At 39.4% G+C, this 25525-nt stretch overlaps 1 protein-coding gene across 1 annotated transcript in view; it reads right to left on the reverse strand.

The window, feature by feature from the left end:
• Positions 1–3527: 3527 nt before the first annotated feature.
• Positions 3528–25525, reverse strand: part of LOC122564606 (collagen alpha-1(I) chain-like) — a 378414-nt gene continuing 356416 nt past the window's right edge. Inside the window, exons 59-67 of the mRNA XM_043719695.1 lie at positions 22246–22299; positions 21511–21528; positions 18846–18899; positions 16817–16879; positions 11089–11254; positions 9530–9636; positions 7198–7278; positions 6883–7095; positions 3528–5195 (exon numbers count right to left, since the gene is read on the reverse strand). Coding sequence (XP_043575630.1) covers positions 5049–5195; positions 6883–7095; positions 7198–7278; positions 9530–9636; positions 11089–11254; positions 16817–16879; positions 18846–18899; positions 21511–21528; positions 22246–22299 — 903 coding nt within the window. The 3' untranslated portion in view covers positions 3528–5048. The remainder of the gene's footprint in view (positions 5196–6882; positions 7096–7197; positions 7279–9529; positions 9637–11088; positions 11255–16816; positions 16880–18845; positions 18900–21510; positions 21529–22245; positions 22300–25525) is intronic.

The raw sequence follows: 25525 nt of genomic DNA on the forward strand, positions 1-25525 counted from the left end.
CCTGTCCCGAAGTCCATCTTGGAGGATGGTCACCCGAAGGTCCGAGGTTGAATGTCCTGGACCACTGAAGTGTTCCCCAACTGGGAGGGAACCCTCCTGTCTGTTGATTGTTGTGCGGTGCCCATTCATCCGTTGTCGTAGCCTTTGCTCAGTTTCCCCAATGTACCATGCCTCCGGGCATCCTTGCCTGCAACATGGCACCCAGCTGAAAACTCAACACTGAAATACACCAAAATTACTCATTATTCTTTGACAATGCTGTGTAAAAGTCTATGGCTTGCGTTCCTCTGTCTATTTGAGTGCATTGGAAACCGTTTTCACCCAGAAAAGTAGTTAGAATTTGAGCTCAATAATGGTTGAACAGCCATACTTTAAACCTTTTTGCAATGGGGAATGCAGCCTACTGGGTCCTCCTCATGATTTCCTACAGGAAGTTTACTCACCACTATTGAACCATCATTCCAGTTACATTAAAAACCATAATCTCTAGTTACCTGTCTCTCACACTTGTAACTTTTATTTAACCTTTTCGCACCCTCTATTCCCCAAGAAAAAACAACGTTTTCAAGTTAGTAAATCGTTCTTCACAGAGGCAGGAAGATGCCACATTCTATCAAAATGTGGGACACCTAGAAAGCTTTCCTATTCTTGATCTCTCTGCTTCCTGAGGTGGAGAGCTGAGGGAGAAAATGGGGAGGCAAAAGGAAGAAGAGAAGCAAAGAGGGGAGCAAGATGCATTTGTGAAAAGAAATTCTGTTTGGCATTGGTGTATAAACAGAACCATTCCTTGTTCCGACAGATTACCAAGAGTGAAATGTAAAATCAGGCTCTCTCTCAAAAATATTAACAGCTCGCCTGTTCATGCATCCTTTGAGTCAAAATCCTTGGAGTTGAGTTGATAGTGTTGGTATCATTTTTGTTCTCCGGCTGAAATAGTGCTACGTTATTGAAATGCTGAGCTTTGGATGCAGTTTTAAACCAGGAATCTATTGACCCGTTCAGCTGCCAGAACACAATCCAACCAAAGAGCAGGGTGTCCTCCCAGCAGCTTGGTAAATACATCTTGGCAGCACAACATGTTAGATTGTTTAATCATTGATCTGTTGTTTTGGGATTTTGCTGACTTCAAATGGACCACAAAAACAAATGCGACCACTGTTCAAAGAGAATTGAAGGAATTGTAATGTTTTTTCCTGATGTCCTGATGATATATTAAGACACGAAATGGATACTAGCTTTTCAGAGACTCAGATTATCTTTGAATGTTGCCAAATCAAAACTCATATCAACCCACACCTGTTCTGTAGTCAGATATTCTATCTTCAATATATTTTAAAAGAAAGTTTCTGGAAATCACTGAGTGTTGAGCTTTCAGGTCAACAGTCTTGCTTGTACTGTATCTTTATTGATCTGGTTCAAATAGATATCTGCAATGAGTACCGCATGGTCAAAGTGACAGCAGTCCAGGGGGCACATTCGCACTGTATTGCATTTCTGTTCCCAACACTGAGCACTTCCCATACTTCGGCACCCAGCCCTCTCAAATGGTCACCATTAATGAAGAAATCCAACACTGGATCAGCTCAGCTATTTACGGACGAGTGAGTGTTTGACAACAAAAATCTTTACAAGTCGACAAATGTATTTATATACAGGGCAGCTGTCATCCCCTAGCTCTGCCCTGCAGTGAGATTTGGACGGTGTATTACCAACACATGAGGACAGGAGAAATTTCAGCAGCAATGATGTCCGCACATCCTCTGGTTTGGATTGGATGGGATGCCTGTTGAACAAACACTAGAGTTCTTCTTGGAGCCAATTCTATAAGCACTCAGGCAATATGATGGACTGGACACTACGTCTGGATGGCTGAAAAGTGTTTCCTCCACTGGTGCTGTTTTCACAGCTTCCAATGGTCACGATGCCACAGGAGGACAAAGAAAATGCTTCACAAGGAACTCTGAAACTCTCAGTGGCATTGACATAGATGACTGAGATAGCACGGCCAGTCAGGCAGCATCTGAGGAGCAGGAGAATCGATGTTTCGAGCAGAAGCTCTTTCTCATTCCTGATGAAGGAATGTGCTTATGCACAAAATGTCAATTCTCCTGCTCCTCAGATGCTGTCTGACCAGCTGTACTTTTCCAATGCCGTACTCTCGACTCTGATCTCCAACATCTGAAGTCCTCACTTTCTCCCCAGAGATGACTGGGATGACTAGCTTGCTACCAATTATTCACGAAGCTGTATGGCACTTTGAGTCCAAAAACCCTTAATAATAAGATGGAGCAGCCTAGAAATGAGGAAGCAAAGCCTGGAGTCCAGACCTGTCTACCTCATGAAATGTCCTGCCTTACGTGTCCAAAGAACTGTGGTTCAGGAATTGGCCCATTCAGCCACATGCACTTTTGACCCTGAGGAGAAGTCACCCCAAATCAAGGACAAATTAGCTCCATCATTTATGGAATATTTAAAAGCAAAACCATCCTCTGTGTATACTAAGGACGACTTGTTGCTAATTATGTCATAATGATCACTAAAAAGAATTAAAATCAATAAAGTTGAGCAGAGGAGAAAGTGAGGACTGCAGATGCTGGAGATCAGAGCTGAAAATGTGTTGCTGGAAAAGCACAGCAGGTCAGGCAGCATCCAAGGAGCAGGAGAATCAACGCTTTGGGCATGAGCCCTTCTTCAGGAATGAGGAAAGTGTGCTGTTCTACGTTCTTCTCCTCAAATTCATCAGTTCAATATGGTCAGTTTTGTTACCTCAGTACTTCCAGGTTTTATTCCTGATGGCAGTTCAGATCCAATTATCTTTGGTTCCATTCTGAATGTCCTGCCCTTTACAAGCCCAAGTCTCTGGAAGGAGAAAGTGAGGACTGCAGATGCTGGAGATCAGATAGCCTGCTGGACACTCTTTCCTCATTCCTGAAGAAGGGCTCATGCCCAAAACGTCGATTCTCCTGCTCCTTGGATGCTGCCTGACCTGCTGTGCTTTTCCAGCAACACATTTTCAGCTCAAAGTTGAGAGACCCAATTATAAAAATTTTGAAGTCAATTCTCAATTGCTTCCTCATTTCTGTTCTGTACATTATGGTTAATAAAATGCTCTTGCACAGGAGACCATCACCACATTAATATCAGTAATTAATTAAGAGTTTTGGGGCAGCATTGTGTTTCAGTGGTTAGCACTGCTGCCTCACAGCGCCAGGGACCCACCTCGGGCAACTGTCTGTGTAGAGTTTGTACATTCTCCATGTGTCTGCGTGGGTTTCCTCTGGGTGCTCTGGTTTTCTTTCATAGTCCAAAGATGTGCAGGTCAGGCGAATTGGCCATGCTAAATTGTCTGTAGTGTTAGATGCATTAGTCAGGGGTGAATGTAGGGGAATGGGTCTGGGTGGGTGGGTCGGTGTGGACTTGTGGGGTCGAAAGGCCTGTTTCCACAGTGCAGGGAATCTAATCAAAGCTGTCATCTCCAGCCCATTGACCTTTTACATCAGTGAAACACAAGGATACTGCACAGTATGTACACTTAAAATACCTTTATTTATTCACAAAAATTGGAATTTTAATCAGCAAAAATGACCAGCATATCACTTTCATTCAGGATTATGTTCTAACAGAGAGGATGTATATTACACAAAAGTAATGACAAAAATAAGAGCTGTGATACAGTACTGCTGGAAAGCACAAAGTGCCTCCTCACTTCCAGGTAAGGTACATATATATATAACATTCTAGGCATGTGCCTTTTTACTTATACTAATAAATTCTTTTGCACCTTGTATATAAAGAACAGAACGTATAAGTACTTAACATAAGAAAAACTGGCCCAATGTATAAAATCAAAATTAAGAAAGGATTAAAGGATGAACAAGCAATATAAAAACAGAAAAGGCTTTGTAGGCAATGTTGCTTCTCTATCTCCTACATAATGTTTGAGCATTGATTCTAATAGCTCGTCCCTGAAATGGTTTTCTATCTTTTTTATGGAATGATGGGAGAGATGTTTTATTAATATTTAATATGCAGATATTATCCACATTATGGTTAAATACTCCCAGTCAGATTTTTCAGCCATACGTTACAAACAAAACTGTTCCATGCTAGCAGATTACTGTGGCTGCCTAAAAGATTTCTTTCAGTCTAGCAATACAATATGGTCAACAGTGAGGTATTTTTGCCACACAATCTCTTTATAGTAGTAATATGTAAATATATATGAGTTATTAGTAGCATGTAAATAAATACAAAGAACCAAATGTGGTCTGAAATTGCAGTCTTCTTAGTGTTGGGAGAATAAGTTCAGAAATGTATGTTGAACCTTCACTAATTCATGGTGACCGCAAGACAAAATCCACTGACAGCAATTGTAACTAAACCTCTGCTGCTGATCGGTACAGACCTAAAACCTCCAGCTTGTATCACAATTACTGCATATAAGTATCAATCCTGCACCTCAGAATAAAGCAGGAAATGATGTACATATGCATTATTGAAGTCAAGATCCAGTTTTGTGTCATGCTTTGAGCAATAAAGTGTGGGCCAGGTGTTGATAGTATAGTGAAATATTGACAGGCAACACTAGTGTTTGTACTTACACGTGCAAATGCAGCTTCTCAATAATAACTGCAATCAATTTTGTAAACTGTGAGTTCAGTGCTCATTCATCTGGTTTTGAAAGCTTAATTTTCGGTGCTAAATGAATACAAAAATACAACATGATCCAGCTTTTATCCTCAGTCAAGTACCATCCAAGATATGTAAGGTGGTAGGCACATACTGCAGAAGTTGACAGCAAACTCTTCAAAGTTGCATTACTGGTGTAAACAATACATGGCCCTTCAGTAGGAACTTAGTCCAAAGGTTAATGGAAGCCTCTCTAAATAATGCCTTCCAAAAAAAAATGCAGCTTTTGTAAAAGCACTTGTCTTGCAATAAGTCATTTGAAAAATAAAACTGTCATGTCCTCAGTTGCTGGTTTATTTGTGTGATGCAAAACAGGTATTCGTATCATCCATTGGTCTTCCAGAGACTGGATTACATGATTAATAAAAGCACACTTGACCAACAGAAAAGCCAAACTCCTGAGTGCCATTGCCATTATTAAAGAGTGCTAAATCTCTAAGAGGTAGTAGATCAACTTCATCAGTGGTGACTTCAAACTCAATCTCATGCGGTCCAGAGTCATTCAACTGAAATAAGACAGTAATATTTTAAACAGTTGTTTGTCAATGGTATCTTGCAACTGTTACAACATTAGGACAAAATTTAGAAGTGTCAGGGTGTGTGTACTGTTTACATATAATTGGGAAGACAGGAACTATAACAAATGAACTGAAGTGAAGGTAATCCTATTGATCACATACTGAGCTAAAACTATGTTCTTAATAATAATATTGTACTGAAGCATTTCAAAGCATTTACATTTGTTACTGATGCATTTAAATACGTTATGTGCATTTTCAATTCTAATAATGTTTATTGCAATTTTATGCCAACACATAACATTCAGAACTGACATTCGCTTTGTGACAGTTGCTTTTAAAAATGGCAAAGATCTTCTGGCCTCCTAAAATTTTGTTGCATTGATCTATTGCCCAGGTAGTTTGAACTTCCAACAGGTAATCCCTTGCTCCCCATGACCCTCCGCAAAAGTCTCCAGATTTCTGACAGTACCACTGAGCTTCTGTAAATGGTTACCCAATAAATGTTAGGCAGAAACATTCTAACCTAACTCCTGAGTAACTATGTAAATAATCCAATCCAATCACTCACATAAGCACTGCTCCACTAATTCGCCTGAATATCTCCCTGAATCACTACTCCCTCCGCCAGATGAACACATTAACCACCAGAGACCCAATTAAACTCAAACCCAACCCGATTGTTTCCATCATCAAATGACCATCTGACTATGATCATCTTGACTGGACTCTTCCACCTGACCCTGAACCGACTCTCTCTGACCCACCTGCCTCCCTACCCAGCTACCACCCTAACATCTTACCTCACTGACCCCATCCACTCTACCCATTCACTAACATTCACACTGGACATCTAAACTTAACATAGGCAGCTAGTGCCATATAAAAGGCATGTCTTCTGCACTAATCCTCTTCACAGGTTTTAGCAGGGATTTCTGTATCGACAGAACTCAGAATGTTACATCAGAACTCAACTCTTCTAAATGTATAACCAGGTAAGTGTGCAGGTTTCTGACTTATCAGCATTAGAAACTGAAGTTCTAACACTGATTGGAAGATTTGAGCCTTACTTGTAAACTCCATTCACTCATTTAGGACAAGTTTCTGAAGTTTACTCCCAACAAGTTTCTGAAGTTTATGCCAGCATCTTATTTATGAAAGGAAACTTTGAAAACAAGCACTTGCATTTAATTAGGGCTTTTCTATGACATTATTCTTGGGATATCTTGCTTTGGAGCAAGTAAGTCCATGTCTATGAATTTATAAATCTCTTATATCATGATTCAAAAAGTAGGAGATTTTTCTGGTGTCCTAGCTAGCATTATCCCACTCCATCAACACCACCAAAAATAGATGTTCTGATATTTTGTAGGGCCTTGTGGACATTCACCGGTATAACAACAAGATTGCTTGGGAAACACAATCTATCAGTTAGGCAGCACTTTGGAATGTCCTCAGGATGTGTCGAGATGCTATATATATGCAAGTGCTTTGTTAATGTACATTTCTCCATGGAGCATGGCAATTCCCAAGTGAGACATTGGAAAGGCAAATTAATAGCTACTTATTTATTTTGTGCATGACCAGTTTCTGTCACACAATATTCCTTCATATTGTTATCATGAGTAATATATAAAAGGCTACAGTATTATTCCATAAATTAATGAAAACGTACCGAGCATCCATCAAAATTAACTGAGAAGCTTTTGTGCCCATTATGTATCTTCTTTTGGTTGTCACCCATGAATTGAATTGTTCTGGGATCACTTATATTCATCTTGACCAAATTAAGACCGGGTTTACACTTGTAGATTAGTTTTTGCCTGGCATGTGTACTGTGAAGTTTTAAAAAACGAAGCTGCACAATGTTTACTCCAGGATATTCAAACTGTAAATGAAAAAAATGAAACAAGGTTTGGAAAATTTAGAGTTTGAAAGTACATCCTATGACACTTTGCGTTTCTTTTTAAAATTACTCTTTAAATCTCACCAGAAATCCTCCTTCTGTAGTGCTGAACCACTGATGTGCACTTTCCTTTGGATGCTCTTTGAACCAACCTTTTGTAGGAACCTGGGTAATTTTTTGAAAAAAGGCTATCAGTCCAGGAGTTCATTCTCCAACTTAAAAAAAATTTCTTAACAAAGAACTGAAACAATAAAGTTGTTTTGCAGCAATAAGGATTTTAATTTGGAGTGGTACAACTTTGAAGAAGAGCCAAAAAACTGCAGATGCTGCAGGAGGCTGGAAGAATCGGGAGAAGGAAAGAGAGGTTATTTGAAGTTGGAGAACTTAATGTTGAATCCTTGAAGATGTAGGCTCCAATTTGTGATTTGCTTCATTGTGGCAAAGGAGGAGGCCAAGGATGGTCATGTCGGAAAGGGAGTGGGATGGGGAAGTGAAATGGGCAATGACTGGGAGGTCTGGTTGGCCTCTGTGGGCCCAGCTGAAATGTTCAGCGAACCTTTCCCTAAGTTTACATTTGATCTCCCCGATGTAGAGAAAACCACATTGAGAGCACCTGATGCAGTAAACTAGGTTGGAAGAGAGGCAGTTGAACCTCTGTCTCGCCTGGAAGGACTGTTTGGGGCGCAAGATGGAGGGGAGAGGGATGGTGTCCAAACAGGTTTTACATCTTTTCTAGTTGCAGGGGTAGGTACCTGGGGGTTTGCAGGGGGTGGGGGCTGTCGGTGGGGAGAGTAATGCAAACCAAGGACTGTCAAAGGGAACAGTCCTTGCGGAAGGCAGAGAAGGTTGGGGAGGGGAAGGTGTTCTTGGTGGTGGGGTCTACTTGGAGTTGGCAAAAGTGTTTAAGGATGACACGCTGGATGCAGAGACTGGTGGGGTGGTAGGTAAAGACAAGGGGTCTCTGTCTTTATTGTGTTGGGGGGCACTTAGACAGTGGAACAGGGAATGGAGGTGTGGGGCGGACGGCTGTCTGGGTGACAGAGGGAGGAAAAGCACATTGTTTTTTATGAAGAAGATATACAACTTTGAAGAAGATCATTTAACCATTTGATTATATCAGTTTTTCACAAATCAAAACAACATGTCTTAAGTCTTTATTTTCCTCTTTTTATGCATATATTGAGTTCCAATTAGCTCACTAGGCTGGATGATGTTTTGCAATGCGGGTTCAATTCCTGCATGAGCTGAGGTCACCACGAAGACTCTGTTTTCTAAGTTTTGTCCCTTGTCTAAACTGTCGTGATGCTCAAGTTAAACTCATTCAAATGAGGGACTGGTCTATAATGGCTTTATATGTTCAACAGATGATCACTTATTTAATACACATTTTTTTCTCCCCTGAGCACATTACTTTCCATTCTTTCCTCAAATGTTTTGATCAAATATAGAACATCTGTTTGGAGAAATGTAAATCTTTCCAATTTTTGACACCTGTCATTCTGATAATCCTTTTGTTCAGAGTTGGTAGAAAGGCTTAATTAGATATATGTTATATGATAGGATCTTGATACTTATGCTGGATGCAGTTCAAAAGAGATTTACCAGGATGTTGCTGGATATGGAAGTTTTCAGCTATAAAGAAAGGCTGGATTACAGCGGTATTACAGCGGTGGAAAGGACGATGGATGAGGACTTGCCATCTGAGGTAGTTTGGGCTGAGGTTAGGAATAGGAAAGGTGAGGTATGTTCTATGGATAGGTTGGGGCTTTTTTCACTGAAACATAGGAGTTTGCGAGGCGACCTGATAGAAGTTTATAAAATAATGAGGGGTATACATAGGGTTAATGATAGTTGTCTTTTCCCTCAGATGGAGGATTTTAAGATTGGGGGTGTATTTTTAAGGCGAGAGGAGAGAGATTTAAAAAAGACAGGAGGGGCAAATTGTTTATACATTGGGTAGTTCATGTATGGAGTAAACTTCCTGAGCAAGTGATGGATTTGGCCAAATTATAATGTTTAAAAGACATTTATGAGTACATCAATATGGGCCAGGAACAGGCAGGTGGGACTAGTTTAGTTTGGGATTATGTTCGTCATGGACTAGTTGGAGCAAAGGGTCTGTTTCCATGCTGTATAACTCCATGGCATGCATTGTCTTTTCGCATCATTTTTCAAATTTGGATATCTGTATTATAACCCCGACGTCGCCTTCAGTAGGTAGGAACCCAGGTCAACTTTCCTCCACAATTACCCAGATGAAGAAGTAAATTCTATCACAAAATCATGATTGCTTTAACTGAACTACAGCATTCTGTTTTCACTAATGGGAAGATGTATTAATGACAGGACAGTTAAAGTCCTGGGATGATACAATTTATGATGAGAACACTTCATTAGTTTCCAGTGCCTGCAGTACCTCATTCTCCACAGTTGGCAAGCAGGTTGCTCCATCTGCTGTAAAGTTGCAGTAGACCATAAGTGCATCATATGGACAACCTTGATTAGGGTCAATATAATAGAAACCTAGTGAGGAACAAAGAAAACAAAATCAGGTTGACTTTGATGTCAGCTGTCCTCCATTTTTAATAGAATCATAGCATCCCTACAGTGTGGAGGCAGGCCATTCGGCCCATTGAGTCCACACCGACCTTCCAAGGGCTTCCGACCCACCCCCCAACCCTATCCCTGTATTTCCCTTGGCTAATCCATCTAGCCTGCACATCTGGATGCTATGGGTAATTCAGCATGGCCAATCCATCTAACCTGCACATCTTCGGATGTAATCATCTCAAATTAAAATAATTTTAAGTTTACTTTGCAAGTCTTTGTTAATAACCCAAATATGGAAGTCAAGCGGTTGTCACTGGTGCAAACCTTTACATTCGCAGCAAATGGCCAGTACCTAAGAACAACAAGGTGGAGAATGCAGTGTGGACCTGGTTGACAGCTCAGCCAGAATTTGTCATGGAGAGACTGAACGTATCATGTGCAACATGCTTGGGCTATGCATTCACTGTTGCTTTTTTTGCCATTGTTCTTCAACAAAGAAAACCGTTAATTTTCTGAAATATATTGCATTTAGTTTCCAAAACACTGCAGTGGCACAAGTTCCAGTGTTTGTAGTTAACATCTTTATGCTGATACTATGCTACTGACCTCTTTGTTCCTGAGTTATAATATGACTGCAGTTCAAAAGTTCTTCATTGATTGCCAAGTGCTTTGGGTTGTCTTGAAATAGTAAAAGGCACAATTTAAATCTAACTTTATGCTCCAATTGATTATCATATCAATGGATAGACTGAAATATATTCCTGAGTTATGATGAAGGCTGTGAAATTATACCAAATGAAGGTGAGCTTGGCATTTTGTTTTAAACTTTATTTAAATTATTCATATTCACCAAATTGGCAAACAGGCTCATAGCAAGTGTGTTGGACAAATGAGTCCAACTCATTTTGAACAATGTCATTTGCAATCTGCGTCAACCTGCAGTTGCCTGTCTGCTGAAAAACTGCCTCTGCTCCCCAAATTCTCAGGTAAAACTCCTAATTTTTCAGAAAAGATTACCTCTTTGTTTACCTGTTTACTTTATACCATCAATGAGGTACACTCATTGTCTCAGTCCAAGAGCTATCTAACCACCTACACACAGCCTTATTGTAAATTAAAGGGTGGGTTTGGACATTATTGTAGCAATATTGTAGCAAATATCAATAACTTTTATGAATCATATTACAAATTCCCTTTCATCAATTTCCTGAGAAGGATGCCAGCAGTTTTGCATGGAATGACTTACTCCAAAATCATTATGCAATATGAGTTCAGTCCAGATTGTTAATGCATTAAAGATTCATTGATTTCATGTCATACATGCCCATTATGTCAAGTGACTGAGTTACAACGAGAAGTGGGTAGACACAAAGACTGAAGTTTGCCAGCATTATGGAAACATGGCTGGTTCACCATGGTCTTTACCATCACGGAGCTGTGGCTGACACAGCTTCAGTTCTTTGCAGGTTGAGGCAGGGTTGTCCTTGGTTCCAGTGGGTGGGGCAACGATATACCGAATTTCCATTTTTAAAGCTTCCAGAGTTTTCCAAATTTTCTGGGAAACTGTACCACGTGCTTTGCTCAAAAGTATCTGTCAACAAAAGGCAATATGGGAAAATAATTTAGTTTAGTGTCTCCTCAAATGTGCCATATGTGTCTGCATTTATTACTTCTTTGCTATTAATAAGTATAAAACTTGAATTAAATACCTCCTGTATAAGATACCCAAAAGCTGTAGAGCCTGTTATGTGCAGTTTTGTGATCTGATGCAGTCAACACTTTCTCCACAATGTTAAATATAATTTAAGGCACTTCTAAATATCAGAGTTTGGTTAACCTCCTCACAGAACTGCAATAGAAGCGTCCCATGCTGGGCCATTACAATCAGGAGTATGTTGACTACTAAATGTACACTCGCCAAGCAAAATATTGGGTATTCCTTGGCATCTACAAATGTTATTAACTCCCCAGTGCGGCATCACAAATATTCTACCTTCCACTCCAGTTCCAATAACATGAGCAGAAGGTAAAAGGATGGTCAGCAGAGTCAGGCATACACCTTTCCAGTCAGACTTTTATTTCCACCTGCATATCATAAAAATCCAACATACAAATTACTTGCTTCCTGTATAATAGCCCCAGTTCTCACCCAATTATCTCTTAATTAATTTAACCATCATCTATTCCCTAGTTCCATTTGGTATCAGGCATCCCTACCAGCCTGCAATATGACACAATCTTGTTATATAATTTGAATTATTTTAGCAGCATCAACACACTGAAACGAAAACAGAAATTGTTGAAGAAACTCAGCAGGTCTGGCAGAATCTGCGGAGAGAAAACAGAGTTAATGTTTTGAGTTCAGTGGCCCTCCTTCAGAATCAAAGAACAAAGAAAAGAACACAGAAAATTCACAGCCCAGGAACAGGCCCTTCAGCCCTCCAAGCTTGAGCCAATACAAATTACTGTCAAAACCTGTCGGTCAATTTCTAAGCATCTGTATCCCTTGGCTCCCCACTTACTCATGCATCTGTCCAGACGCATCTTAAATGAATCTACCATCTCTGCTGGCAACACATTCCAGGCGCCCACTACCTGTGTGAAGTACTTGCCGCATGTATCCCCTTAAACTTTCCACTTCTCACCTTGAAAGCGTGACCTCTCATTATGGAATCCTTCACCCTGGGAAAAAGCTTGTCTCTATCCACCATGTCGATATCCTTCATGATTTTGTAAACTTCAATCAGGTCCCCCCTCAATCTTCTTTTTTCTAATGAAAATAAACCTCACCTACTCAACCTCTCTTCATAGCTAGCACCTTCCATACCAGGCAACACCCTCGTAAACCTTCTCTGCACCCTCTCCAAAGCGTCCACATCTTTTTGGTAATGTGGTGACCAGAACTGTACACAGTATTCTAAATGCGGCCGAACCAATGTCTTGTGCAATTTTAACATGACTTGCCAGCTCTTATACTCAATACCCCATCCAATGAAGGCAAGCATACTATATGCCTTCTTGACCACTCTATCCACCTGTGCAGTCACCTTCAGGGTACAATGGACCTGCCCTCCCAGATCTCTCTGCTCATCAACTTTTCCCAAGGCTCTTCTGTTCATTGTATAATTCGTTCTAGGATTAGTCTTGCCTAAATGCATCACTTCACATTTGTTTAAATTGAAATCCATCTGTCACTTTTCCACCCAACTCTCCATTCTATCTATATCCTTCTGTATTCTTTGACAGTCCCTTATGCTTTCTGCTACTCTACCAATCTTCATGTCATCTGCAAACTTGCTGATCATACCAACAGTTCCCTCTTCCTCTTCCTGGACACTGAATATTGAAACGTTAATTCTGTTTTCTCTCCATGGATGGTGACTTGTTGACTTTCTCCAGCAATTTCTGTTTTTGTTTTAGATTTCTAGCATTCACCGTTCTGTGTTTTATATTAGCATAAACAAACTTACTGGCTTGTTTCTCCATTCTGCTTCCTTGAGCTCCAGAGGCATGTTCTCCCACACTTACCATCACTGGGCACAATTCATGGAATGCTTTGGACAGTACATTCTCCAAATGAGAGCCGCGTGTATACAACAAATATTTGATATTTGGACAAATAGATCAACTCGTGGATTAAAATACTGCAAACAAATTAAAGTTTTAACAAGATCCTACTTTTTTCAATGGATGTTTATACTCTCATTTTTCTAAGTCACTGGGATAGCACTTAAAAATCTATAACTCAGAAATGTCATTGGGAAATGATTGAACAACTACTAGTGCTTTCTTGTGAAGATATTCATGCATGAAAAATGTATTGCTGGAAAAGCGCAGCAGGTCAGGCAGCATCCAAGGAGCAGGAGAAATGTCGATTCTCCTGCTCCTTGGATGCTGCCTGACCTGCTGCGCTTTTCCAACAACACATTTTTCAGCTCTGATCTCTAGCATCTGCAGTCCTCACTTTCTCCAAGATATTCATGCATGTAATTTTGTCTAATGGTAATACTGTCCTGCACAGTACTGTAAATTAACCCCCACATATATAATGCCAATTAAGAAAGTATTAAAAATTCAAGGATTCAGAAATTTAAACTAGTTGACATAACATAATAGAAATGTGATATTTACAGCACAGGAAATGGTTTAAAACAAAAGTTTATGTTGGTTGCCTCAAGTCAGTCACAAGACCCAACTGAATGAGATCCTCTTCAAGTAATTGGAAGACTTGCAATAAATCATAGAAATTGCTGGAGAAACTCAGCTGGCCTGGCAGCTTCTGTGGAGAGAAATCACAGAGAACATCTCAAATTCCTTAACTTTGCTTTCTCTCCACAGATGCTGACGGACCTGCTGAGTTCCTCCAGCTTTTTCTGGCTTTGTTTAAGATGTCCAACATCCACAGTTCTTTGTTTTATTACATTGAATAATGTTTTTTTGAATTCTCAAGGAAATAATGGAGAACAGTTCAGCAGACACCACCAAGAAGATGGTGTAATTATAATTCACCCGCTATGTACAGAACATGTGAACTCTTAACACCTCTCACAGGTATATAATTCTAAAACTTCTAAAAGCCTTATGATTTCTAGCTCTTGTGTTAAGTTTAAAAACCAAAGAGTCTCCCTCTTCAAAATGATGTGGTTCAAATTCTTTTATGACAAGTTGTGAAACTGAATGCAATGACAGCAGAAAAAAGTCTGTTAAAAGTATTGTAAATCTAACAGCAGTACGATTCTACCACTCCGGCCTAGTCTTGTCCCTCATTATATTATCTAGTAATTCAAGCCAATCCCCCATCTCCACGTTTTTCAAGGTTACGAGGAATGGAGATCAAAATATTGCTGACACTGCAAATACATGCACTGTGAAAAATTAACCTCTGAACTTTCAAAAGATTCCAACCTGTCTTTGTGACCAAAATTTAAAAATGAAACTTTTCTTCACGTTAATACATTGTTCAGTGTCTAAGGTACTTAGAATCATAGAGTCCGACAGCATGGAAACAGACCCTTCAGTTCAACTGCCCATACTCCCAAACTAAATTAGTCCCATCTACCTGCTCTTGGCTCATATCCCTCCAAACCTTTCCTATTCATGTAGTTATTTTAAATGTCTTTTAAACATTGTAATTGTACTCACACCCACCACTTCCTCAAGTAGTTCATTCCACATGCATTCCACCTGTGTAAAGAAATTTGCCCGCTTGTCTTTTTTAAATCTCTCTCCTTTTACCTTAAAAATATGCCTCCTATTCTTGAAATTCCCCATCCTAGGGAAAAGACGCTCATCATTAACCCTATCCATACCATTCACTATTTTATAAACCTCTATACAGTCACCTCTCAACACTCCGTTGGTTAACAAAATGCTCTTGCACAGGAGGCCATCACCTCATTAATATCAGTAATTAATTAAGAGTTTTGGGACGGCATGGTGGCTCAGTGGTTAGCACTGCTGCCTCACAGCACTAGGGTTCCAGGTTTGATTCCAGCCTTGGGCGACTGTCTGTGTGGAGTTTGCACATTCTCCCCATGTCTGTGTGGGTTTCCTCTGGGTGATCCAGTTTCCTCCCACAGTCCAAAGATGTGAATTGACCATGTTAAATTGCCCATAATGATAGGTGCATTAATCTGAGGGGGGGGTGGGTTACTCTTCGGAGGGTCGGTGTGGACTGGTTGGGCCAAAAGGCCTGTTTCCACACTGTAGGGAATCTAATCTAATCTATCCAGCCTTTCTTTATAACTCAAACCTTCCAACCTGGTAACATCCTGATAAATCTTATCTGAACTATCTCTAGCTTATTAATATCTTTTCTGTATAACGTCAACAAGACTTCTCAACTTTTATTGCATGTATAAACACGAAAAATAACCTGCTGTACCTTGTTTTCGTGACATAATTAAGTGTACATTTGAACACTCAGTGTTACAGCTACTGGTATTTAGTATTTTCAGAATGGACTCCTGAACTCAGAATACAAAGCTGACAACTCTCCAATTTTCAGTGTGTTAAAACATTAGATTGGACTTTGACAGGACTTGTTATGCATCTGCTTGAATGCTTTGCGGACTGCTGCCATACCTTGCTTCAGTTATGCAGCTTAAAAGCTGTAACATCCGGACGAAATGGGACAGTGGAAAGATACAGAGAGTTCTATATAATTTATGATGTGTACAATTTACCTGCTGCTCAGGTTAGTTGGTGGGGACATGGCCAAGTGAGTGACCGAATCTCAGAGATCCAGAAGGATTGAATGGCATTTAAACTGTCAGCATCTCAGTAGAAACAAAAACCTAACTTATGTCCTTCTCAGAAGGTGTGTCAAATACTGCCATTGTATGGAGGAAATGTATTAAAACATTGATATCTACTTGAGCTTTCAGTGTACATCTTTTCGGTTCATAACAAAGTAGGTATAAAATGTTAATGAGTTGTAATTTAATCTGTTTTCATATGCTTAGACCACATTAGCAACATTGTTCTGATTCACATTGAACAATTTCCTGTCTTTTAAGGTTTCTGAAATAAAAACTTTCAGCAGGTTGCTCAACATCCATGCAGGAACAGAGTTCATGACCTTTCTTCAGAACTGGGAAAATTTAGAGACACAATAGGCTCTGAGCTGTTCTTATCCAAACCCACTCCTTACTCAATGCCTGAGTCTGTGATACAGTGGAAGAGATTAAATTACAAGAGGAGTTCATCAGGCAATGGGACTGAGAAGAGAGATGGGGTAATAAAAGTGCTTCTAGCAGGTCAGAAAGAAAATAAAAGGTAGAAAATATATTGCATTCGGAAGCTGTTGGGGTGGAAGTTGAGAACATGGGGAAGATTGGTCTAGTTCTGGGTGGGAGGGGAAGAGGGTTAATAGCAGACATACAGGGAGACATGACAGATATGGTGAAGGTAAACTTCATGGACAGCACCTCAGCTTTAAAATAGGCACTTTAAAGTCTTCCCAGCTCAACACTGAGTTCATAATTTCAGACTGTAAACTCTTGGCCATGTTTATTTTGTTTTTATTTCAGTCAAAGTAAAGGGCTGTGGTTGATGCAAATAGAAAAGTTCTCCAGTCTGAGTTAACACCTTCTATTGAGAATTAATGCATTTTGTGTAGGACAAGTATGTATGTTCCTAGTATACTGTGTACCTGGAATTCTTCTTTAGGCATTTTCAGTGAAGGTCCTGGTGGACCAGGAGGACCAGGGAGGCCCTAAAAGAAATGGAAATTACACAATCAAATCATCATTAGCGAATTTGTCTTAAAACCAAAATGAGTGACTTCAATGCCTGTCTACCTCCTCTTTCACATAAACAATAAATTGCAGGATTTCTTCTTGATAAATTCATTCAACAATGAGGATAAACAACAATATGACACACTCTTCTCCCATTACCTTGCTTCATGTCCAAAGCCAAATACGACTGCTGTTACAGGTCAAAAAGTTTTTTTTTTGTTGGTTATATAGGTGCACAACATGATGGGTGGCACAGTGGCTCAGTGGTTGGCACTACTACCTCACAGCACCAGAGTCCCAGGTTTGATTCCAGCCTCAGCTGACTGTGTGGAGTTTGCACATTCTCCCTGTGTCTGTGTGGGTTTCCTCCAGGTGCTCTGGTTTCCTCCCACTGTCCAAAGACATGCAGGTCAGGTGAACTGGCCATACTAAATGAGGGAAATGGGTCTGGGTGGGTTACTCTTCAGAGGGTTAGTGTGGACTGGTTGGGCCGAAGGGCCTGTTTTCACGCTGTAAGGAATCTAATCTAATCTGGGCTTCAGTTTCTTCGAGCATACTACAATGTAACTTAATACATGTACTACTCATAAAACATGCCAAACAGCGCAATTCGATAGGGAGAATGTATCAAAACATTGACTTTTTAAAAATCATTCACAGGATGTGGACATCACTGGCTAGGCTAGCATTTATTGCCCAGAAGGCAGTTAAGAGTCAACATATTGCTGTGGATCTACAGTCACATGTAGATCAAACCAGGTAAGGATGGCAGTTTCCTTCCCTAAAGGACATTAGTGAACAAATGTTTTTTTTCCAAAAATGGTTTAATAGTTATCATTATGCTCTTAATTCCAAATTTTCACTGAATTTAAATTCCACCATTTGCTGTTGACTCATTATTAATTCATGAATTCCCAGCGATGCCCAGCGGGAGCAATGAAACAACAATAAAAAGAAGAAAGAAGGGCAGGGAAGGAGGGAAGGGTTACAACAAAACGGAATTGGATGACAAAATAATGCAGCCCAGAACCTGAATACAAAAGTCTAATCCACCTCATCTTCTCCCTTACAATTCTGGAATTGACCTGTTTGAACTTTGAGAACTGTTGCCATGCAAGTGGTAGTCCCCCTACCTCTGAGTCAGGAGGTTGGGCTCAAGTCCCACTTGCAACAGAGGTGTGTCAGAAAAATATATAAAAATATATTATTAATGTATATATTAAAAAATATATATATTAAAATATATCTGTTTGAATCTGCATCTGCAGCAGGGAATTCAAACCATTGATATCTTCTCCTCATTTTAACAATTTGGAGGTTCTTCAGAACTTCCTTTATTCTAAATTTTCTCACATGATCTTTCAATTCCGGCAAAAGGTTATCCTTGAAATCATCATCTACCTTGTCTTGCCCAAGTCCTGATTTTACTTGATTGCAACTGGTTGCAGAATTTGTTTCCAATTCTCTATAATCTATATGTACGACATTCACAAGGACAATGGGTACACCAAACGGAAAGTGTAGGGAAACTTTTATTCAATCTATTGTGTTTATTCCACAATTCAAGCATGTAACTCTGGTAAAGATTGTCTAAACTGGAACTCATTGCCACATATTTTCTTTGATATTGTCACAAAAGTAAAGGTGTCCCTTTTGCTCCACGTCTAATTTCAAATACTTCCTCTGAGCAGTACAGTCCACCTGTGGACCACTATAAATAGTGAGAAGAATTCTTATTTCATCAACCACCTCTACTGTCCTTCCTATCCAGCCATCCTCCTCTACTTCCCTTTGCCATCACTTGTCCAGAGCAAAGCATGTACTACAAACCCAACAATAGAAAAGGTTACATTTATAAAAGCAATCCGGAAGACAAGTTAACTATGTAGGTACATAAATATGGATATTGATCTATATGCACAAAATAAAATCCTTACTTACTGGTGGTCCTACAGCACCTTTTATCCCTGGCATTCCTGGAAATCCTTTAAGCCCCTGAAAATCATCAACATTGTTAATCAATTTTTTATGATCATACTAAAGACTCTATTTATTATTGATAACTTTGTGTTTAACTACTGTAGCAGTTAACCAACGCATTGTTATGATAGAGAACAGAGAAGCTATATTTTTGCATATAGGACTCAAAGATTAGGTAAAAGTTTAAGTAGCCAGGAAGAGGTTGGTGTGTGTCCTCAATAAAAGTGATTAAAGTCAGGATGGTAATTAGTGTCTTGTAATTTTCATTGAGACACCACTCCATTCCTGCCCATTGGTAAAGCCATAACTCCACCCTGTTCACTCCTTGTTGGAGTACTATTGCACATCACCCTTTGGTGAGCCTTGATAATGAGTAACATCAGACTCAAAGGTATCACCACAAAATCCAATTCTGTCCTGAGCTGAATGATTACATAGACAAGAACAAAGTTTAAAATCATACAACACCAGGTTATAGTCCAACAGGTTTATTTGGAAGTATTAGCTTTCGGAGTCCTGCTCCTTTATCAGGTAACTGTGGAGCAGGACCATAAGACACTGAATTTACAGCAAAAGATTACAGTATCATTAAACTGAAATAATATATTGAACAAACCTAAATTGCTGTTATGTCTTTCATCTTTTAGAATGGGTTGCAGGTTTCAGTTCATTAATATGTAAATCCCAGAACTTCTTTTAAGTCACATTCTCGAGATAACAAGGTTTTATAACAAAGGGTGACTTCTCAGCTCAAACAATGCATTAAAGATATGAGGTTAGTGTCCGTCTGTATTGCAATCTTGAGTCAGACTGGTTCTATTTCCAAAGTGGAATTCATAAAATATTATATGGATTGACTGCCTGCAGATTGTGTGCTTTTTGAGCAAAATAGAATGTATCTGCAAATGCAAATTCACACCACAGACTTACACGAGTATGTACATGCATGAGAGAAAGAGAGAATGAGTATGTGGATGAGTGTGTGCATGTGGAAGAGTGTGTGTTTGCATGTGAGAGTATGATGGAGTGAGAGGGTGTGCGCGTGGGTGAGAGTGTGGGTGGTGTATGTGTGTGTGTATAAGAGAGAGCATGTGTATTAGAGAGGGTCTGTGGGTGTGTGAGTATGTAAGCATGTGTGTGTATGCGAATGTATAGTATAGTGGGGTAATTTGCAGTGTGACATGAACCCAAGGTCACAGTTGAGGCCATCCTCATGGGCCATCCTCATCACCCGTGCACATTCACATGTAGACTCTCTCTCTCTCTCTCTCTCTCTCGTGCATGCACACATACATATTCGTCTATAGTATAAATTTGCATTTGCAGAATTATATTTGCAGATACATTCTATTTTACTCAAAAAGCGCATAATATGCAGGCAGTCAATACATGTAATATTTTGTAAATTCCACTTTGGAAATAGAACCAGTCTGACTCAAGATTGGGATACAGACAGACTCTAACCTCACACATTTAATGCATTGTCTGAGTTGAGATGTCACCTTTTGTTATAAAACCTTGTTATCTCAAGAATGTGACTTAAAAGAAGTTCTGGGGTTTACATATTAATGACTCAAAACCTGCAACCCATTCTAAAAGATGCAAGGCTCATCATCAATCTAGGTTTGTTCAATATATCATTTCAGTTGCATGACACTGTAATCTTTAGCTATAAATTCTGTATCTTATGGTCCTGCTCCATAGCTACCTGATCAAGGAGCAGCTCTCCAAAAGCTAGTGCTTCCAAATAAACCTGTTGGACTATAACCTGGTGTTGTATGATTTTTAACTTCGTCCACCCCATTCCAACACCGGCTCCTCCACATCATAGACAAGAACATCTCTCTCTCTCTCCCAGTAAGGGTTGTTACAAAGAATTCTGATCCATCTCTTCCACTTAATGCAGGCACACTAAAACCTCGGCTCAGAGCAGTTAATAGAACAATATGTGTGCACTGACTCTAGAACCTTCTGATCGATATGCCTAAACCACTCATTAAATAAATGTTCTACATCATGAAAGGAGGAAATAATTTTGTCTGAGAAGGGAATAATCCAGCAACATTAATATACTGCACTCTTAGTGGAGTTTGACAAAGTGGGCTCCTGGTCGAGAGTGGTATAGCCACATAGGGGCAGCTCTCTCATTAGAAGAAAGAGAGAGAGAGAGTTTGACTGAAGGTGGTTTAACCTTAAGGGCACCACACTTCTGGCAAGGAGAGAGGTTGAAAAGAACCTCAGTCAGTATGGGAATTAAACCAATACTGTTGGCATCATTGCACATCACAAACCATCTGTCCGGTCAACTGAGCTACCTGCCCCCCTGTTCCAAAGTACAACCACCTGCGTAAAACAAAAAGTTGGTTTAAATGAATTATTGTCATAGTGAAGCAAGTAGACAGAGGAAAGTTAAAAAGACTAAGCTTTCAGTCCTAATGTCAAAAAGAGCACTTTTATATACAATATAACAATTTTTCCATCTTCTGTGATCCAAATTTTGTGAGCTGTATTTGTTTGATCTGGTGAAACCTTAAATGACTTTTAACCTGGATACATTTTTTAAAACAGTCAAACTTGTTAACTAGATAGATTATACATTCCCTGGTCCGATAGGAAACTACTTTACCTTTGGTCCAAGTCGACCCTGCAATGAAACAGAAAACAACAGTTTCATTTTCAGGATTGCAACCTGAATAAATTGCATTTATATTTGCATCTCTCCTATAAACAGCACGATGGAGAGGGCTCTAAGATGATATAATATTTTATTGTTCCACACAGCTTGGACAACACTGGCAAGGCCAGCATTTGTTGCCTGTTCTTTGTTGTCCTTGAAAGGACTACTTGTCACATCATTGAGGATTAATGAATTTTCCATTATTTCATTTACTACTGAAAATCTCCTATCTAATAAACTTGGTCCTTCCTTTAAGTTCAACAAGTGCCTCCGATGTGGCACCAGCAGCACCATTCTTCTTGTATTGGCTCACAAAGTTTTGGCTGGCAGTTAATCTGTGATGGCATCGTGATCCTGCTTGCCCTTGTTCTCAGATGATGTCCCCATGAGGACTTTTCAGCAACAATGCACATCAGTGCTAAACTCATTTCCTAGCTGGTTTCTTATTGCTCTATCCTGAAGCCAAAAGGCTTGTAAATCATCTCTACTACAGCCCCAAGAGACCATGCACCAAGTGCGGACAGAAGCTGAAATCTTGCTGTGGGCAGTACTTGCGCTGTGCATCCAGTTTTTAAACAACATTTGATCTTCAAGTAGATAATTCAGTTTGTGGTTAAAAATACAGCAAACTATTTCAAACCTTAATGCAATGGGACAACATTAATTAAGGTGAGTAGCATTTACCGGTAATCCTGGTATTCCTTCCATCCCTTCATTCCCGGGGTGGCCAATGTCGCCCTGTCATTGGAGACAAATAATATCCCTCTGTTATTCATACATTAGAAAGTCTGAACACATTGGAAACTCTGTAAAAATTAACCTAATATAAATCTAGGTTACTTAAGTGAATAAGTGTTTCAAAACAGTATATCTGTTCTGTCCATTTTATCCAATTAGGCTGTATGATGTTAATTTTCTACTATTATGTCATGTATGTTATATACTATTTTTATGATCACTTTGAAGGTTTACTAAAACAATAAGATGAATTGAATACTTATACAAAATGAAAAAAAAGTCAAACTGATAGGAGCTGCTTTGGCATATTTGGAAATTGAAACCACATGGTAATTTTGTTGCTGTCTATGATTTGCTAATTCAGACAAGAGAACAATGTATATCAGAATACAAATGTTTCCATTTTTCCTGGTCATCCCATGCCATATCAATATTGTGTCTCAGTAGTGACCAGATGCACCCAGGACACAACATCTTCCGACCCAATTCTCTTTGTTCTGTCTGCGATTGGGATACAATTTTGGACAACATGTGAGCTGCTTAACTCAGTTGGCTAGACAGCTGCCGTCTGGATCAGATTAACTGGGAGGTTTGATCCCAGGTTGTGGCAGATTTTGGACCTCCATCCACTCCTTACTCTTAATAGGAAAAATAAATCATAGCACTTTGCTGTGGTTCGCCAAATAATCGTCAAATAGATAGATTCAGCAGAGAAACTGAGAACAGAAGTGAAAGTGCACTGAGGTACTGCAGATTTGTCTGAAGCATTCTACTTAAAGTATTTCATTTGCTACTGTGTTGAAATTTTAAAGTTCCTGGTGTGCAGATGATTAATTATTGCAATGTTCTTCCTTTTGGTGCAAGCATTAATAACAATTGTCACATAATATTTTCCAATAAATTAATTAAACTGAAGCTTTAATTAATTCGGGTCTCCAAATTCACTCTTAACAATTGAATCCATAATAAATTATCTGAATGGAAAGTTCAAGTGAGTGAATCACTGATGTACATTTACCAACAGCCTAATTTCAGTCCCTTGAGTCTGTTGTAAATATGCTGCTCTTTATGACTGAAAACCAATTCATAATAACATAAGAAATAGGAGCAGGAATAGGCTATCTAGCCCATCAAACCTGTTCTGCCATTCAATAAAATCATGGTTGACCTTTTTGTGGACTCAGCTCCACTCACCCACCTACTCACCATCACCCTTAATTCCTTTACTGTTCCAAAAATCTCTCTCTCTTTGCCTTAAAAATATTCAGTAAAGTAGCCTCAACTGCTGCACTGGACAGGGAATTCCATAGTTTCACAATGCTTCAGATGTGATATCCACGATTCTGACAAGGGATGGTGTGGTATAGTTGCTATGTCACTGAACCAGCTATCTAGGGGTCCAGCCTACTTCTCCTTGGACACAGGTACAAATTCTACCTCAGATTCGAGTGGAATTTGAATTTAATTAATAAACTTAGTCTCAGTAATGCTGTCAGGAAACCGTCACCGGTTTCCATTTAAAAAAAAAATCTGGTTCACTTTAGCAACAAATCCAAAGTTCAAATTCCTTAAATAAAAGCCATGTTTTAACAGGTGAAATGAACATACAAACTTGAGACAACTAATGTACCAATTTTCCCAACTTTACTGTTTAATATTTTGAGCTGGACACAGAGTAAACCAGCTCTGTGTTGTAAACAAGGCAGATCATATCCTATGACATTTCATTTTAATGCAGTCTCCAAGGTCACAATTGAAATATTGTGCAAAATTCTGAATTCTTGATTGGATCCAATGGCAGACCAAATGACAGTATTCCACAAGTGATATCAATTGTACAATGAATAGTTTCTATTCCACATTATCATCCCCTTTAAATCATTTGGTAAAATCAGTATTCATCCTATTTGAATTCTAATCACCTTGAATTCTGATTTTAAAAAAAGCTCCTGAACTGAAGAAATAAGAAATTTACGAATGGATATGGATAGGTTAGGTGAATGTGCTAAAATATGGCAGATGAAGTTTAAAACAAATAAATGTGAGGTTATCCTTTTTGCTCAGAGGAACAGAAAGACAACATATTATTGAAATGGAGAGAAACTTCAGAGTGCTTTGGTGCAGAGGGATCTGGGTGTCCTCATGCATGAATTGCAGAAAACCATTATCCAGGCACAGCAGGTCAAAAGGAAAGAAATGAAATTTTGACATTTATTGCCAAAGGAGTAGAGTATAAAAGTAGGAAAGTGTGGCTGCAACTCTATAAGTCATTAGCGAGACCATACCTGAAGTTCCAAAGATGAGGGGCTTATCTTATGAAGACAGATGGGGAGGTGCCAGTGTTGGACTGGGCTGGACAAAGTCAGAAGTCACACGACACCAGGTTAGAGGCCAACAAGTTTATTTGATATAACAAGCTTTTGGAATGCAGTTCTTTTCTCAGGTAGTAAAGACACAGGTGGAACAGTTTAGTTCTGTATTCTCTTGAGTTTAGAAGAATGAGAGGAGATCTAAAATGCTAAAGGGGATTGACAAAGTGGACATAGAGAGGATGTTTCCTCTTGATGGGGAATCCAGAATGAGAGTTCACAGTTTTAGGATAAGGGATGTAGATTTAAAACAGAAAAGAGGAGAAATTATTTTTCTCAAAGGGTCATGAATCTGTAGAATTCATTTCCCCAGAATGCGGTGAATACATGGACCTGGAGTATTTTTAAGGAGGAATTAAATAGATTTTTAATTAATAATGGATTGAAGGGTTATGAAAGGTGGGCTGGTCAGGGAAGTGAAATTGAAGCTGAGATGAGATCAGCCTTGAACGTATTGAATGACAGAACAAGTTCAAGAGGATGATTTGCCTATACCTGCTCCAAGTTCTTATGAACATTGTAACATTACATTAAATGTTAGTTAGTTGGCTCTGAGAAGGACAATGTAATGTTTCAAACTAGTTAAAAATGACATCATCTGCAACATAGCATCTAAGAGTCACAGAGCTATACAACACAGGATACAGGATAGCCAGAAGGGAGCTGAAGAAAGGGATTAGGAGAGCTAAGAGTGAGCATGAAAAATCTTTGGCGGGTAGGATCAAGGATAACCCCAAGGCCTTTTATGCGTATGTGAGAAACATGAGAATGACGAGAACGAGGGTAGGTCCAATCAAGGACAGTAGTGGGAGACTGTGTATTGAGTCGGAAGAGATAGGAGAGGTCTTCAATGAGTA

Source organism: Chiloscyllium plagiosum, chromosome 30, assembly GCF_004010195.1.
Source record: "Chiloscyllium plagiosum isolate BGI_BamShark_2017 chromosome 30, ASM401019v2, whole genome shotgun sequence".
NCBI lineage: Eukaryota > Metazoa > Chordata > Chondrichthyes > Orectolobiformes > Hemiscylliidae > Chiloscyllium > Chiloscyllium plagiosum.